This window comes from Rhineura floridana, chromosome 2 (assembly GCF_030035675.1).
Source record: "Rhineura floridana isolate rRhiFlo1 chromosome 2, rRhiFlo1.hap2, whole genome shotgun sequence".
Lineage (NCBI taxonomy): Eukaryota > Metazoa > Chordata > Lepidosauria > Squamata > Rhineuridae > Rhineura > Rhineura floridana.
Window position 1 is genome coordinate 225,623,819 of NC_084481.1, and position 13,571 is coordinate 225,637,389.

At 43.3% G+C, this 13,571-nt stretch overlaps 1 protein-coding gene across 2 annotated transcripts in view; it reads left to right on the forward strand.

The window, feature by feature from the left end:
* Positions 1–13,571, forward strand: part of KCNH5 (potassium voltage-gated channel subfamily H member 5) — a 282,255-nt gene that overhangs the window by 15,512 nt on the left and 253,172 nt on the right. For both annotated transcript variants that reach the window (XM_061613287.1, XM_061613288.1), the window contains exon 2: positions 8,905–9,028. In XM_061613287.1, coding sequence (XP_061469271.1) covers positions 8,905–9,028 — 124 coding nt within the window. The remainder of the gene's footprint in view (positions 1–8,904; positions 9,029–13,571) is intronic.

Below are 13,571 nucleotides of genomic sequence, written 5' to 3' on the forward strand. Positions count from 1 at the left end.
GTTCAATGTCCTCATTGTCAATACAATACATGCATTTTTGTAAATATTGTTTAGTTGGCGAAGTGCATCCCAAAATTCTAATAAATGTGAATTTCAAAGGATGGCTATGTTTCGGTTCTTGTATTGCTTCAGAACGTGCAAATTTGATAAATTCTGCTTGAAATGCGAACTGAATAGAAATCCTTGCCCATCCCTAGTTAATGGAACATCCCTTTTTGGGATTTAGGACCGCTTTGGCCTTGGTGGCCTTGGCTGAAGCCTAGCTGAGCTGGGATGAGGGGCTTATGCCAGCACATCTCCAGGGTTGTGGACTTATGCTGGCTGAGCCCAGGTTCAGCTAGGTGAGCCAGAGATCCAGAGAAACAGAGATCCACCAGTTCCCAACATGCTCATCCCAGTGGATCTTCAGTTTGGATTGCTCCCTTTGAGACTTAATGTGCTGATCCCAAAACAGGAGTCACCCAATAAACTGAGTGGCAGTTTTTAATTTTTTAAAGACACTTTTTTAATACAAGTAGTTATCCAAACTGCATGATGGCCGATGCTGTCGTAGGAGATGTGTGTATGAAAGAGAGAGAAAGAGGAGCATTTTTCCTAGAACAATGATTGCAGTGACACACACATGATTCACCTAAAAACAAAGAATGTTTTCCCTCCTTTAGAGCAATTATTTTCCTCATATACAAATGTATACAGATTTTAAAGGATGAATTAATTAACTGCAGCTCAGTTGATGAATTGGCAAAGGTTTCTTTAATTGGGTAATAGCCCAAGTAGGAACAGTTTCTGAAAACAGCAACAGCACATTGCCATAATAGCTAGGAATTGAACCTCCATATTCAGAAGCAGGATATCTCTCTCATTATCAGTTGCTGCATAAAAAGAGTAATCAACGGCTGTCTCCTTCAAGCTCTGTTTGCTTTCCTCTGGCATCTGAAGACTCACAGCTGGAAACAGCATATTGGACTAAATTAATGTGCAGAGTGGTTGTTATGTTGCTATACTTGTTTAGAGGCTGCAGTGGTTAATTTTTCAAACTTTGAAGCCTTCCATCTGGGGATGAACTGAGCTGGTTGGGTAAGATGCCAAGCTTTGGGATTCACAGAATGCTCATCTTTTCTGAAACGATTTATGGCATAACCTGAAAGCTTGCAGATCCATCTGACCCATTTAGAATCCTGTTAATATAGAAACTGGAAAAGGACTTACTGCATTTAGGATCAATTAGCAGGCTTCAAAGGAGCCTATTTTTAAAGCTGTACAAAACAGTCTGCCTCCTGAGCGAGGGATGGTATGATGCATCCAAAGGATAGCCTGCAATGCCCAGTGCAAAGCACTAGGGGTCACACTATGTGTTACTGCGCTTAGCAATCTGCCAGGTTCAGAGAACACTGAGATAGAATTATTGGACGATATTACTAGTAAATAATACGAGGAAGGTAATTGTATACTGATGAACAACTGATTGACTTTCTGTCCATTTCATCAGTGCTTTACATGGTGGTTAGCCTGAGTACGATGGGCGTGTAATTTTTCCATTAAACATATTGATATCTTCCTCAAATCTTATGATTCCAGGTGAATGGTTGGATTTTATAGATGGCATTGTGGGGTTATTTTATTTTATTTTCAGACTGAGAGTTTCCAAGGGGATCTCAGGAAAAGGTATTTTGACAGGAAGGAATTGCAGTTGGTTTCCAGTCACTAGCAATGAATGGCTGACAACAATATTTTGACAATCTAGATCAGCCTTTCCCAACCAGTGTGCCTCCAGATGTTGTTGGACCACAACTCCCATCAGCCTCAGCCAACATTGCCACTGGCTGAGACTCATGGGAGTTGTGGTCCAACAACATCTGGAGGCACACCGGTTGGGAAAGGCTGATCTAGAGGCTGCACAAAAGCGGCAGGTGAAGAATCAGGCCTGCAGATATTCTTTGGATTGGAGGGGTGTGTGGGAGTAATTGCATTGGAGCCGAAGTCCACATTCTGGAGCTGACTGCGGCAGATGGAGCTCCCTAAATGCATAAGAGTCTTTCCCAAGCTGGCAAAGAAGAGTTATCCTTGGTAGTCTGCTCCCCATAGAGATTAGTTTGGCTAGGGCATTCCACTCAGAGTTTGGAAAAGTTACTTTTTTGAACTACAACTCCCATCAGCCCAATCCAGTGGCCATGCTGGCTGGGGCTGATGGGACTTGTAGTTCAAAAAAGTAACTTTTCCAAGCTCTGATTTCCACTTACCACTGACTAAGAGGCAGCCAACACAAGGAAACCAAGAGGGTCTTAGTCATGTTCAAAGGAAAAGAGGAGCTATTAACCTGGCTTTTTCTTTCTATTGTTCCCTCTGATTTTCTCTCTCATGGCTGCACATAGAAAACTAGTTGATCAAGGAGAAGCACTCTGGTCTGTCTTTATGCCTGATGAACTACTTTTCTATGTGTGTGGATCTATCTATCTATTTATCTATCTGGAGGAGCTTTCAGTCCGAAGTAGCATAGCCCAGAAAAGGGATTACAACTTTATCTGTTGTTTGTGAGCAACAGGTTGATGTTTCTCTTTAAAGAGGAGCTGACTTTCCCTGGGAGTGTCTGAAGAGATAGTGTGTGAGGGGGGAATCTGCTGGGTGTGTGGTTCTCTTCTGCCTTCCAGCTTCAAACGGAGCCCTCCCCAACTGGCAGAGGTGCAGTGGCCATAAGGAGGAATGGAAGAATCTGTCAATTTTGGTTCTCACATTTTCTCATTTTTCCAATCTTAAATTCAATTTTGTATGCAGTTTTGACTGACGTACATATTTTTGCAAGCACATTTTCTTCATATAATGCATTTTCATATCTTATTTTCAGTCATATGTTCATTATGCACACTTTCCCCTAATATATGCATTTTTGTAAATATTCTTTGGCTGGAGAACTGCATTGCAAAATTCAGCTAAGCGCTCATTTTGAAGGATATCTGTGTTTCGGTTCTTATGTTGTTTCAGAAAATGCAGATTTGATAGATTCATCTTTAAATGTAAACTGAACAGGATTTCAGCCCAATCCCTAACCATAACTCAGTGACAGAGCAGGTTCAGTCCTGGGCATCTCCATATTTCTCTGGGAAAGACTCCAGTCTGAAACCTTAGAGCTACTTTCTTCAGTCTTGTGCCCTCCAGGAGTTAAGGACTACAACTCCCATCAGCCCAGCCAGCATGGCCAGTGGGCAAGGATGACTGCCTTGTGATTTCCTCTTGAAAGGCAGTATAATAATAATAATAATGTGTGTGTGTTATGTGCCTTCAAGTCAATTTCAACCTCCAATAGCATCTGTTGTGAACCTGTTCAGATCTTGTAAGTTCAGGTCTGTGGCTTCCTTTATGGAATCAATCCATCTCTTGTTTGGCCTTCCTCTTTTTCTACTCCCTTCTGTTTTTCCCAGCGTTATTGTCTTTTCTAGTGAATCATGTCTTCTTATTATGTGTCCAAAGTATGATAACCTCAGTTTCATCATTTTAGCTCCTAGTGATAGTTCTGGTTTAATTTGTTCTAACACCCAATTATTTGTCTTTTTTGCTGTCCATGGTATCTGCAGAGCTCTCCTCTGACACCACATTTCAAATGAGTTCTCTTATCTGCTTTTGTCACTGTTCAACTTTCACATCCATACATAGAGATCGGGAATACCATGGTCTGAATGATCCTGATACATGTTCACTGATACATCTTTGCACTTGAGGACCTTTTCTAGTTCTCTGATAGCTACCCTCCCCATTCCTAGCCTTCTAATTTCTTGACTTTTGTCTCCATTTTCATTGACGACTGTGCCAAGTTATTGATAAATCCTTGACAAATGATGATGATGATGATAGGGATTATAGTTCAAAACATCTGGAGGGCACCAGGTTGGGTATGGCTGCCCTAGGGAGCCACTGCTAGATGGACTAAAGGTCTAGCTCACTATATAAGACAGTTTTCTGTGCTCTTGACTTTGCAGATATGCCATTGGGGAAAGATTCTGTTTCATGGGGGAAGCCGGAGCCCTCCCACCCAATAGATCAGTGGTGGCAAAGCTATGGCCTCCAGAAGTGGGTGGATGATCTTCCATCAGCCTTAGCCAATATTGTCAATGGTCAGGGATGATGGGAGGTGTAGTCCACAACATCTGCCACAGGTTCCCCACCTGTGCAACAGATGTTCTCATGAGTCAGTAGCCCAGGTTGGACAGCTCACTCATTGTGAGTATTCTTTTGGTACCCTTTGATTGTAGGCTGTCCTTGACTACAAAGAGTCTTTTCCATCTGGGTTATTTTCCTACTTCTTTGATTTTGCATATCTCCTTTACTTAGCAAACCTTTTTTGTTTCCTTTGGACAGCTGGAATATATGAATAATTATGCTGGGGCAATTCAAATACTAAGGGATGACCTCCCCCACCCCACAAGCCAATCTCACTTAAAAATCAAGTAAAGAAAGAATCCTATCCAATTATTTCACTGCTTCTCCTGGAATGATTTGGTTTTAACTTGTACTTTTATTGTTATTTAACTTGTACTTTTTTGCTTTCTTTTAGCGTGCACAAAACTCAATAACTGATTTGGACTCTGCTCTGGGCATTCTGTTGTTATGAAGAAAGTTAAGGCATGTGTGCTATGAGAAAGACAATGTAGTATAATGGTTAGAGTGTTGGAATAAGACAGAGGAAACCAGGATTCAAAACCCAACTCAGCTACCCTTTTTTCAGGCTTATCCTATCTTCATCTCATTAAGGGGAAGGATACTAATACTAGCCCACCTTCCAGGGTTGTTGTAAGATCTTCAAGAAGATGATGTATGTGGAGCACTTTAACAGCCACGTTGGCTGGGGCTGATGGGTGTTGTAATCCAAAATATCTGGAGGGCACCAGTTTGGGGAAAGCTGAAGTAAAGTATAGTAGACAGCCTAATATAAATAGGGATATCTACCAGCAGAGAATCTTTAATTTTATTTTATTTAGAAAATGTGTAAACCACTGGATCAAAGAAAATCTCCAAGCAAAGCAGAAAATGAGCATCTCTGTTCATGTATATTTATATGCTATGTTTCATTAGTTTGGAGCCATATATATATGTGTATGTATGTGATCACTTAGGGGAGAAATTTGCACTTAAAGCCGAATCCATCAGATCCGCACTTTCTGAAACAACATGAGAACTGAAATCACAGCCATCCTTTGAAATTTGCACTTATCCGAATTTTGTGGTGCAGTTCTCCAACCAACAAATGGTTATAGAAATTCATATATTAGGGGAATGTGTGCATAAGAATGATGTATGAATAAACATAGCATACAAGAATGCATTATGTTAGCAGAAATTGTATGCAAAAATGTGTACACTTGTCAACACATACAAAGATGTGTCTATCAGGAGAAATGTGCGCTAGAATGTTGAAGAATTTTCATGAGGATTGAAAGAAATAGCAAATTGCTGCAGAAATGGCAACTGATTTTCAGTTTGGGAAAATCAGAAACAGAGAGAACCGAAATTGTCAGCCTTCCACCCCTTGTCATCACAAAACAGCTTCCCCCACCAACCTGGTCATTGGCCAGAACATTGACAGGCAGGAGCAAGATTAATTTCATAGTGGGCAATTGGGTAGAATACTGACTTCGTGTTTTCCCTTATGCATCTACAAATGAAAGGGCTAGATATTTTCTTTACAAAAAATAAATAAATCCAAGCTGAAATCTCAGGGAAAGGACTCGGAATGCCCACAGTGAATCCAGATTCATACAGCCTCCCTCTTGACAATGGCCGTGATATATTTCCCTCCCTTGTGTTTCTGAAACAAGGCAACACCTTTTTCAAACTTCCCTCTCTGAAGAGAAAGGGTTAAAAATAAAAACAAAGATCGGATTGCTCAGAAAGTCAGCCCCAGTAACCAAATAGTTCCAATTTTACAGAACTCAGTAAAAATTGCAGGCCTCGGGAAAATGCTGCCATTTCCTGGGATTACCTCAAAGGCTAGTTTTGTTTTATTAGAATGATAGCAAAACTTCCTGCTTTGAGCATTGGGTGTCAGATTTACATTAGCGGCCGCCTGTGCTGAATTTCTTCAGACCTAGAGCCTATTTTTTTGGGTAAATATATCTATTCCTTTATTGGAAAGGTCATACTGTGCTGACAATATTACATGACTTCGCTGTAGCCAAAAATACGACGGAGCTCACATACCAATATTGCATGCACTGCCATGGGCACCCAAGCATCATTTTGCCTGATTCTTGATGGGCCATGATCCCAGTGCAAGAAGCAATTGACCTGTTGCTAGTGGGGCTCCTCCTATACGCAAGTGCTCTTTATGCATCACAATGTAGACAAGCACTGGATTGCTCTATGTCAGGCAGCAGTTGTACAGAGCAGGTGAAGGGAACCTGTTGCCCTCCAGATGTTGTGGGGCTCCAAGTCTTGCTAGCCCCAGTCACTTGGCCAATGGTCAGTGATAATGGGAGTTGTATGCCAGCAAGATCTGGAGGGCTGCTGGTTCTCCCCGGTGAAGAATCTACACTTGGTGGTGGTGGTGTGTTTCCACACATCCAACTCACCCAGCAAGTCTCCCTTCTTGCCCTGCAACCAGGCCTGCTTCTTTCTTTCTTTCTTTCTTTCTTTCTTTCTTTCTTTCTTTCTTTCTTTCTTTCTTTCTTTCTTTCTTTCTTTCTTTCTTTCTTTCTTTCTTACTTCCTTTCGTTCGTTCGTTCGTTCGTTCGTTCGTTCGTTCGTTCGTTCGTTCGTTCGTTCTTTCTTTCTTTCTTTCTTTCTTTCTTTCTTTCTTTCTTTCTTTCTTTCTTTCTTTCTCATTGAAATGTTTTATTCCCCCACCTTCCTACAACAATGCATCCTGTAATTTGGAATAATGGGCTCAAGTTGCAGGAAGCCAGATTTTAACTGAACTTCAGGAAAAACTTACTAACTGTTAGAGTGGTATGACAATGGAACCAATGACCTAGGGAGATGATGGGCTCTCCAACACTGGAAGCATCCAAGAGGCAGCTGGACAGCCACCTGTTGGGTATGCTTTAAGTTGGATTCCTGCACTGAGCAGGGGGTTGGACTCGATGGCCTTATAGATCCCTTCCAACTCTACTATTTTATGATACTATGATAAGGCAGCTAAGAAAAAAATAATAAAATGCAATATAATAAAATGGCTATAAAAAGTATGGCCCCCAAACCCTCAGACTGAAAATTCCTGAGAAGTGGTACCACTGAATAGGAGATAGACCCACTTCCCAGACCAGAGAGAGCCAGTGTGATGTAATGGTTAGAGTGTTAGATTAGGACCTGGGAGACAAGGGTTTGAATCCCCACTCAGCCATGAAGCTCACTGGGTGATCTAATCATTTTATGTATGTATGTGCATAATGCATTTTATGTATTTATTGTATACATTTTAATTTTACTATAATGTTTTATGTTTTATTGTGTTTCACATACATACACAGAGATCGGGAATACCATGGTCTGAATGATCCTGACTTTAGTGTTCAGTGATACATCTTTGCATTTGAGAACCTTTTCTAGTTCTCTCATAGCTGCCCTCCCCAGTCCTAGCTGCCTTTTGATTTCCTGACTATTGGTTCCATTTTGGTTGATGACTGTTCCAACCACAGACTCCCTATCTAGACTTCCCCTTGCTCCTGATCATACGTAGTTGTTTTAATTTTATTCTGTTTTATTCTTTACTTTTAATTTCAAACCACCATTGTTTTGTCCCGGGGCAGTCTGCAAAACAAGCATTCAAAATAATTTTAGGCAAACAGAGGGTTGTATTTAATGATGTGCTACTCAGAGTAGTCCCACTGAAATTAATTTCATTGTGTCCATTAACTTCATTGAGTAGTCTGAGTAAGACTAGAATTGAATACCACCCAGAGGAGGGAAAAAGGACAAGTGATCATAAAAATATACCCGGTAAATGCCAGAACAAGAGAAAAGGGAAATCACTCATCACACTCCAAAGGCCAGGGAAAACTGATTTAGAAAAATGCTATTTCCTAAAGGTCAGCAGAGGGCCGTCACCTGAATTTGCAAGGGCAAAGCATTCCAGAAAAAAGGCCACAGCAGAGAAGGCTCTGCACCTACTGCAAGTGTGTGCAAAACGTTATTTTTATTATTATTATTATTGCAAATCTATAGCACAGTGGGGAGGAGAGCCTGGCTGGGAGTCCAGAGTCTGTGAGTTCAAATTTCCACTTCTGTCTCCTGGGTGTCAAGGGCCAGCTAAAGATCATCCCCACAGTGAGTGGCTCGGGGTTATGTGTCCTGCCACCTGTGCAGCCATGGGCAAACTGCATAGTCCCAAGGAGGCCAGTTGCCCCCCAGCTGGCAGTTGCAGATAAGGAAGGGGCTGGCTTGTGCAGCTGTGGCAAGCTGAGCAGGCCCTAGCCAGCTGGGGAGAACTAGCCTCAGAGGGGGGCAATGGTAAATCCCCTCTGAATACCGCTTACCAAGAAATCTCTATTCACAGGGTCGCCATAATTTGGGATTGACTTGAAGTCCATTTTCATTCCTGGAGCCAGACGGAAGAATAAAGCTGGAGGGAGGGAAAGTCAGAGACCTCGGCTAACCAGTGGCAGAGGGATCCTGCTCTTGTTTGTAACTTCTGGTCTGATTCTCTCCCAGACCTACCTGGACATGCCAAGGATTGAACTGGGACCTTTTCCATGCAAAGCAGATGCTCTGAGAGCTATAGCCCTTCCCACCCCTCTTTCAGGCCCATTGTACATATCGAGTGGAATAAGGTGATAGAAGCAGTCTTAATAATTAGTTGCTTTCCTTGCAAAAGAGACCCATAACCAATAACAAAAGTTCTTCTAGAGCACTATCGTCAATAGCTTGGATCATGTGATTACTTACTCCTGCCTTTCTTTTCCCTTCCTTTCCTTTCAGAATCAAGTTTTTTACTGGGCAATGCACAAATTGTGGACTGGCCTGTAGTTTATAGTAATGACGGATTTTGTAAACTCTCTGGATACCACCGAGCCGACGTCATGCAGAAAAGTAGCACCTGCAGGTAAGTCTCCTTGGATTGCTTTGCTTGGGTCAAAGGAGATCCTGCTGTGTCTCTGGATTTCCTATCTACTGTAGCATAAGAGATGGATGCTCAGAAGTTGCTGCCTTTCTTTGTCATTAAGCGTGCATTCTTTTTGGAACAAGTGGGAAAGAACGTTCCCGCCAACACGGGGGTGCATGTGCCTCCATCCCCCTCCTTTGGAAAGGGGACTCAGGTGGTTTGTCCCAAGCTGGCCAATCCGGGGGGGGGGGAGAGAAGGCTTAAAAGCCACCTCCACCTCCAACTCACCCTCTTTGCTTGTTTGCAGCATTTTCAGTATGGGCTTGTCTAGTCGCCATTTAGGGGCTGAGTAGGCATTTGGGGGGCACATTTGGCCTCCCCTTTGGTTTGCCTACTCCATACTGCAGGGTTTAATTCAATTGGCTGTATATGGGGGTGTAGTGCCTTGCTTTATGGCGTGGAGTCCAGGCACGTAATGAGGTTGGAAGGTAAAAAGCGGTGTACTGAGTCATTTTGGGTTTTGGGGGCACCCTCTAGGAATCACCTGGGCTTGATGCCGGGGTGTGAACTTGCTCCGAGAAGTTAAAACACACACACACACCACATCATCAACGAAAACACATCGTAGTAATTTACAGAGTAACATAAGCAAGGGGAGGAGGAAAGTAAAGGCGAAGGAAAAGACCTTCCTCTTTCATCAGGCCTTTCAAGCTAGCTAAATGTGGGCTGGATGAAACAACTATCAGATGGTTCCACAGTTGGCCCCAGAATCGTACTCAAAGAGTGCTTATCAATGGTTCCTTCTCAAACTGGGCAGAAGTAACAAGTGGGGTACCACAGGGCTCGGTTCTGGACCCAGTGCTCTTTAACATTTTTATTAACGACTTGGATGAGGAGGTACAGAGCATGCTTATCAAATTTGCAGATGGTACAAAATTGGGGGGCAAAGCTAATACCATGGAAGACAGAAACAAAATTCAAAGGGACCTTGATAGGCTGGAGCATTGGGCTGAAAACAACAGAATGAAATTCAACAGGGATAAATGCAAAGTTCTACACTTAGGAAAAAGAAACCAAATGCACAGTTATAAGATGGGGGATACTTGGCTCAGCAGTATGACATGTGAGAAGGATCTTGGAATTGTTGTTGATCACAAGCTGAATATGAGCCAACAGTGTGATGTGGCTGCAAGAAAGGCAAATGCTATATTAGGCTGCATTAACAGAAGTATTGTTTCCAAATTGCATGAAGTATTTGTTCCCCTCTATTCAGCACTGGTTAGGCCTCATCTTGAATACTGCGTCCAGTTCTGGTCTCCGCACTTCAAGAAGGATGCAGACAAACTGGAACGGGTTCAGAGGAGGGCAAGAAAGATGATCAGGGGACAGGAAACCAAGCCCTGTGAGGAGAGACTGAAAGAACTGGGCATGTTTAGCTTGGAGAAGAGAAGACTGAGGGGAGATATGATAACACTCTTCAAGAACATGAAAGGTTGTCACATAGAGGAGGGCTGGGATCTCTTCTCGATCGTCCCAGAGTGCAGGACACGGAATAATGGGCTCAAGTTGCAGGAAGCCAGATTTCAACTGGACATCAGGAAAAACTTCCTAACTGTTAGAGCCATATGACAATGGAACCAATGACCTAGAGAGGTAGTGGGCTCTCCGACACTGGAGGCATTCAAGAGGCAGCTGGACAGCCATCTGTTGGGAATGCTTTGATTTGGATTCCTGCATTGTGCAGGGGGTTGGACTTGATGGCCTTATAGGCCCCTTCCAACTCTACTATGCTGTGATTGTATGATTCTAAGTAGAGACCTTATCCCAGTCTGTGTCAAGGTTGTTGAAAGAGGAAGAGCTTCAGTAGGCACCGAAAAGATAGCAGAGATGGCGCCTGCCTAATATTCAAGGGGAGGGAATTCCACAGGGCAGGTGCTGCCACACTAAAGGTCTGTTTCCTATATTGTGCGGAACAAACCTCCTGATAAGATGGTGCCTGCAGGAGGCCCTCACCTGCAGAGCGCAGTGATCAATTGGGCATATAAGGGGTAAGACTACCCTTCAGGTATCCTGGTCCCAAGCTGCATAGGACGTTGTATGCCAAAACCAGAACCTTGAAATGTCCTGTTTGTGACATTTATGGTATGGGGATAAGGAAGCTGCAGTTCTCCAGATGTTATTGGACACCACCTTCCATCAGTGCCAGCCACCAGCCAGCATAGTCAGTGGTCAGGAATGAATTGTACTCCAGCAACATCTGGAGGGCCACACATTCCCCATCAGTGGCCTACACCTGTTGCAGGAGTAGCCAAGATAGTGTTCTCCATAAGTTGCTGGACTCCAACTCCCATCACCCCCAGTCAGCATGGCCAATGTTCAGGGATAAAGGGAGCTGTAATCCTACCACATCAGGAGGGCACCAGGTTGGCTCTTCCTGCATTACTACAACTAAGCCCAAGTCACTGAAACAAATGTACATTGTTTGCTTGTCTGTTTCCCTCCAGTTCTTCTGGTGCCTCCCATCCTTTGAATTTTAGAATGCAAAGTCATCAAGGCAGAGGTCTGAAACTCTGTGAAGGGTCATGCACACTGGATGGCACAGCACCCTGCAGAATGTCACAGGGCAGTGACCTGAACTGGGCATTTTCTGCTGTTGCCCCTGTATTATGGAAAACAGGATCCAATCTTATGGGTCATGCAAAGCCTGAACAACTACTAGTCACTGCTTCATGTGTGCCAGAGGGAAAGGCATACATAGAACATATTTGTATAGAACATACATGTATGGCTTTCCCTCTGCCATATGTGAAGCAGCAACCATCAGTTGCTGCAGACCTTATAGATACTTACCTTTTTGCCCAGGCTTTCCCTGACCCATAAGATCAGATCTTATGTGTTTGAAACCCCCAAATTCCTGTTTTTATATGCTTTTATGATACTCTTTTATTGGTTTCAAGTTGGGGTTGTTGTTGTTTTTAATCATAAAGGGCCAGCTAAATATCACCCCCACAGGGAGTGGCTCAGGGGTTACATGCCCTGCCACCTGTGCAGCCGTGGGCAAGCTGCATAGTCCCAAGAAGCCCAGTTGCCCCCCACCTGGCACTTGAGGACAAGGAAGGGGGCAGCTTATGGTCCTTATATTGTACACTTCAAATGCAAAGATGTATCACTGAACACCAAAGTCAGGATCATTCAGACCATGGTATTCACGATCTCTATCTATGGATGTGAAAGTTGGACAGTGAAAAAGGTGGATAAGAGCAAAATCAACTCATTTGAAATGTGGTGCTGGAGGAGAGCTTTGCGCATAGCATGGACTGCGAAAAAGACAAATATTTGGGTGCTAGAACAAATTAAACCAGAACTGTCACTAGAAGCTAAAATGATGAAACTGAGGTTATCATACTTTGGACACATCATGAGAAGACATGATTCACTAGAAAAGACAATAATGCTGGGAAAAACAGAAGGGAGTAGAAAAAGAGGAAGGTCGAACAAGAGATGGATTGATTCCATCAAGGAAGCCACAGACCTGACCTTACAAGATCTGAACAGGGTGGTTCATGACAGATGCTGTTGGAGGCCGCTGATTCATAGGGTCGCCATAAGTCGTAGTCGACTAGAAGGCGCATAACAACAAGTAACAACAAATATTGTACACTGCTTAGAGGTTTTTTTTTAAAAAAAGTTAAGCAGTTTATAAATGCTTTTAAATAAATAAGTAATAAATAAATGGATGAAGCTATATAAATAATCACAGAAGCGTTTACATCCTGCTTTCCCCCCAAGGAGTCCAAGGGAGCATACATATGTGTAATTTGGTTTTTATACATTTATTCTTGTACTAGGGACACTCTGTCCCTCTATTTGCTCTGCTCATATACTCGCCAACCCCCTGGCAGCTCCTCTCATCTCACCAACCTGCTTGCCTTGCCCGTTCCTCTGTCACCACTGCCCTGCGCTGCTGCCCCATATCGCCCTGGACAAGCACTGCTGCCGTGCAGAGCCCCTAGGCTGCATATCCTTGCACAAACACTGCCAGTGCAGTGGGTGCGACCTAATAATAGTAATACTGCACAGGCTTTTCCAGTTAGTCTTCCTTTACTTGCTTCACCCAGGAACTCACAGCAAGAAAGATACAGAATGATTTAGTTAGCTGGCAGTTCTTGATTTATGTGATCGCAGCAGTAATAACATTTTGCATTCTTCTGTGTTTCCATGAAAAAAGGAAAGTGAATCATGCTGTGGTTTTGTTAACAATGATAGCACTCTTAGCATCTCTGAATGTCGTTTCAGTGAAAGCTGTTGCAACCATGATTGCATAAGAACATAAGAAGAAGAGCCTGCTGGATCAGGCCAGTGGCCCATCTAGTCCAGCATCCTGTTCTCACAGTGGCCAACCAGGGGCCTGGGGGAAGCCCGCAAGCAGGACCCGAGTGCAAGAACACTCTTCCCTCCTGAGGCTTCCGGCAACTGGTTTTCAGAAGCATGCTGCCTCTGACTAGGGTGGCAGAGCACAGCCATCATGGCTAGTAGCCATAGA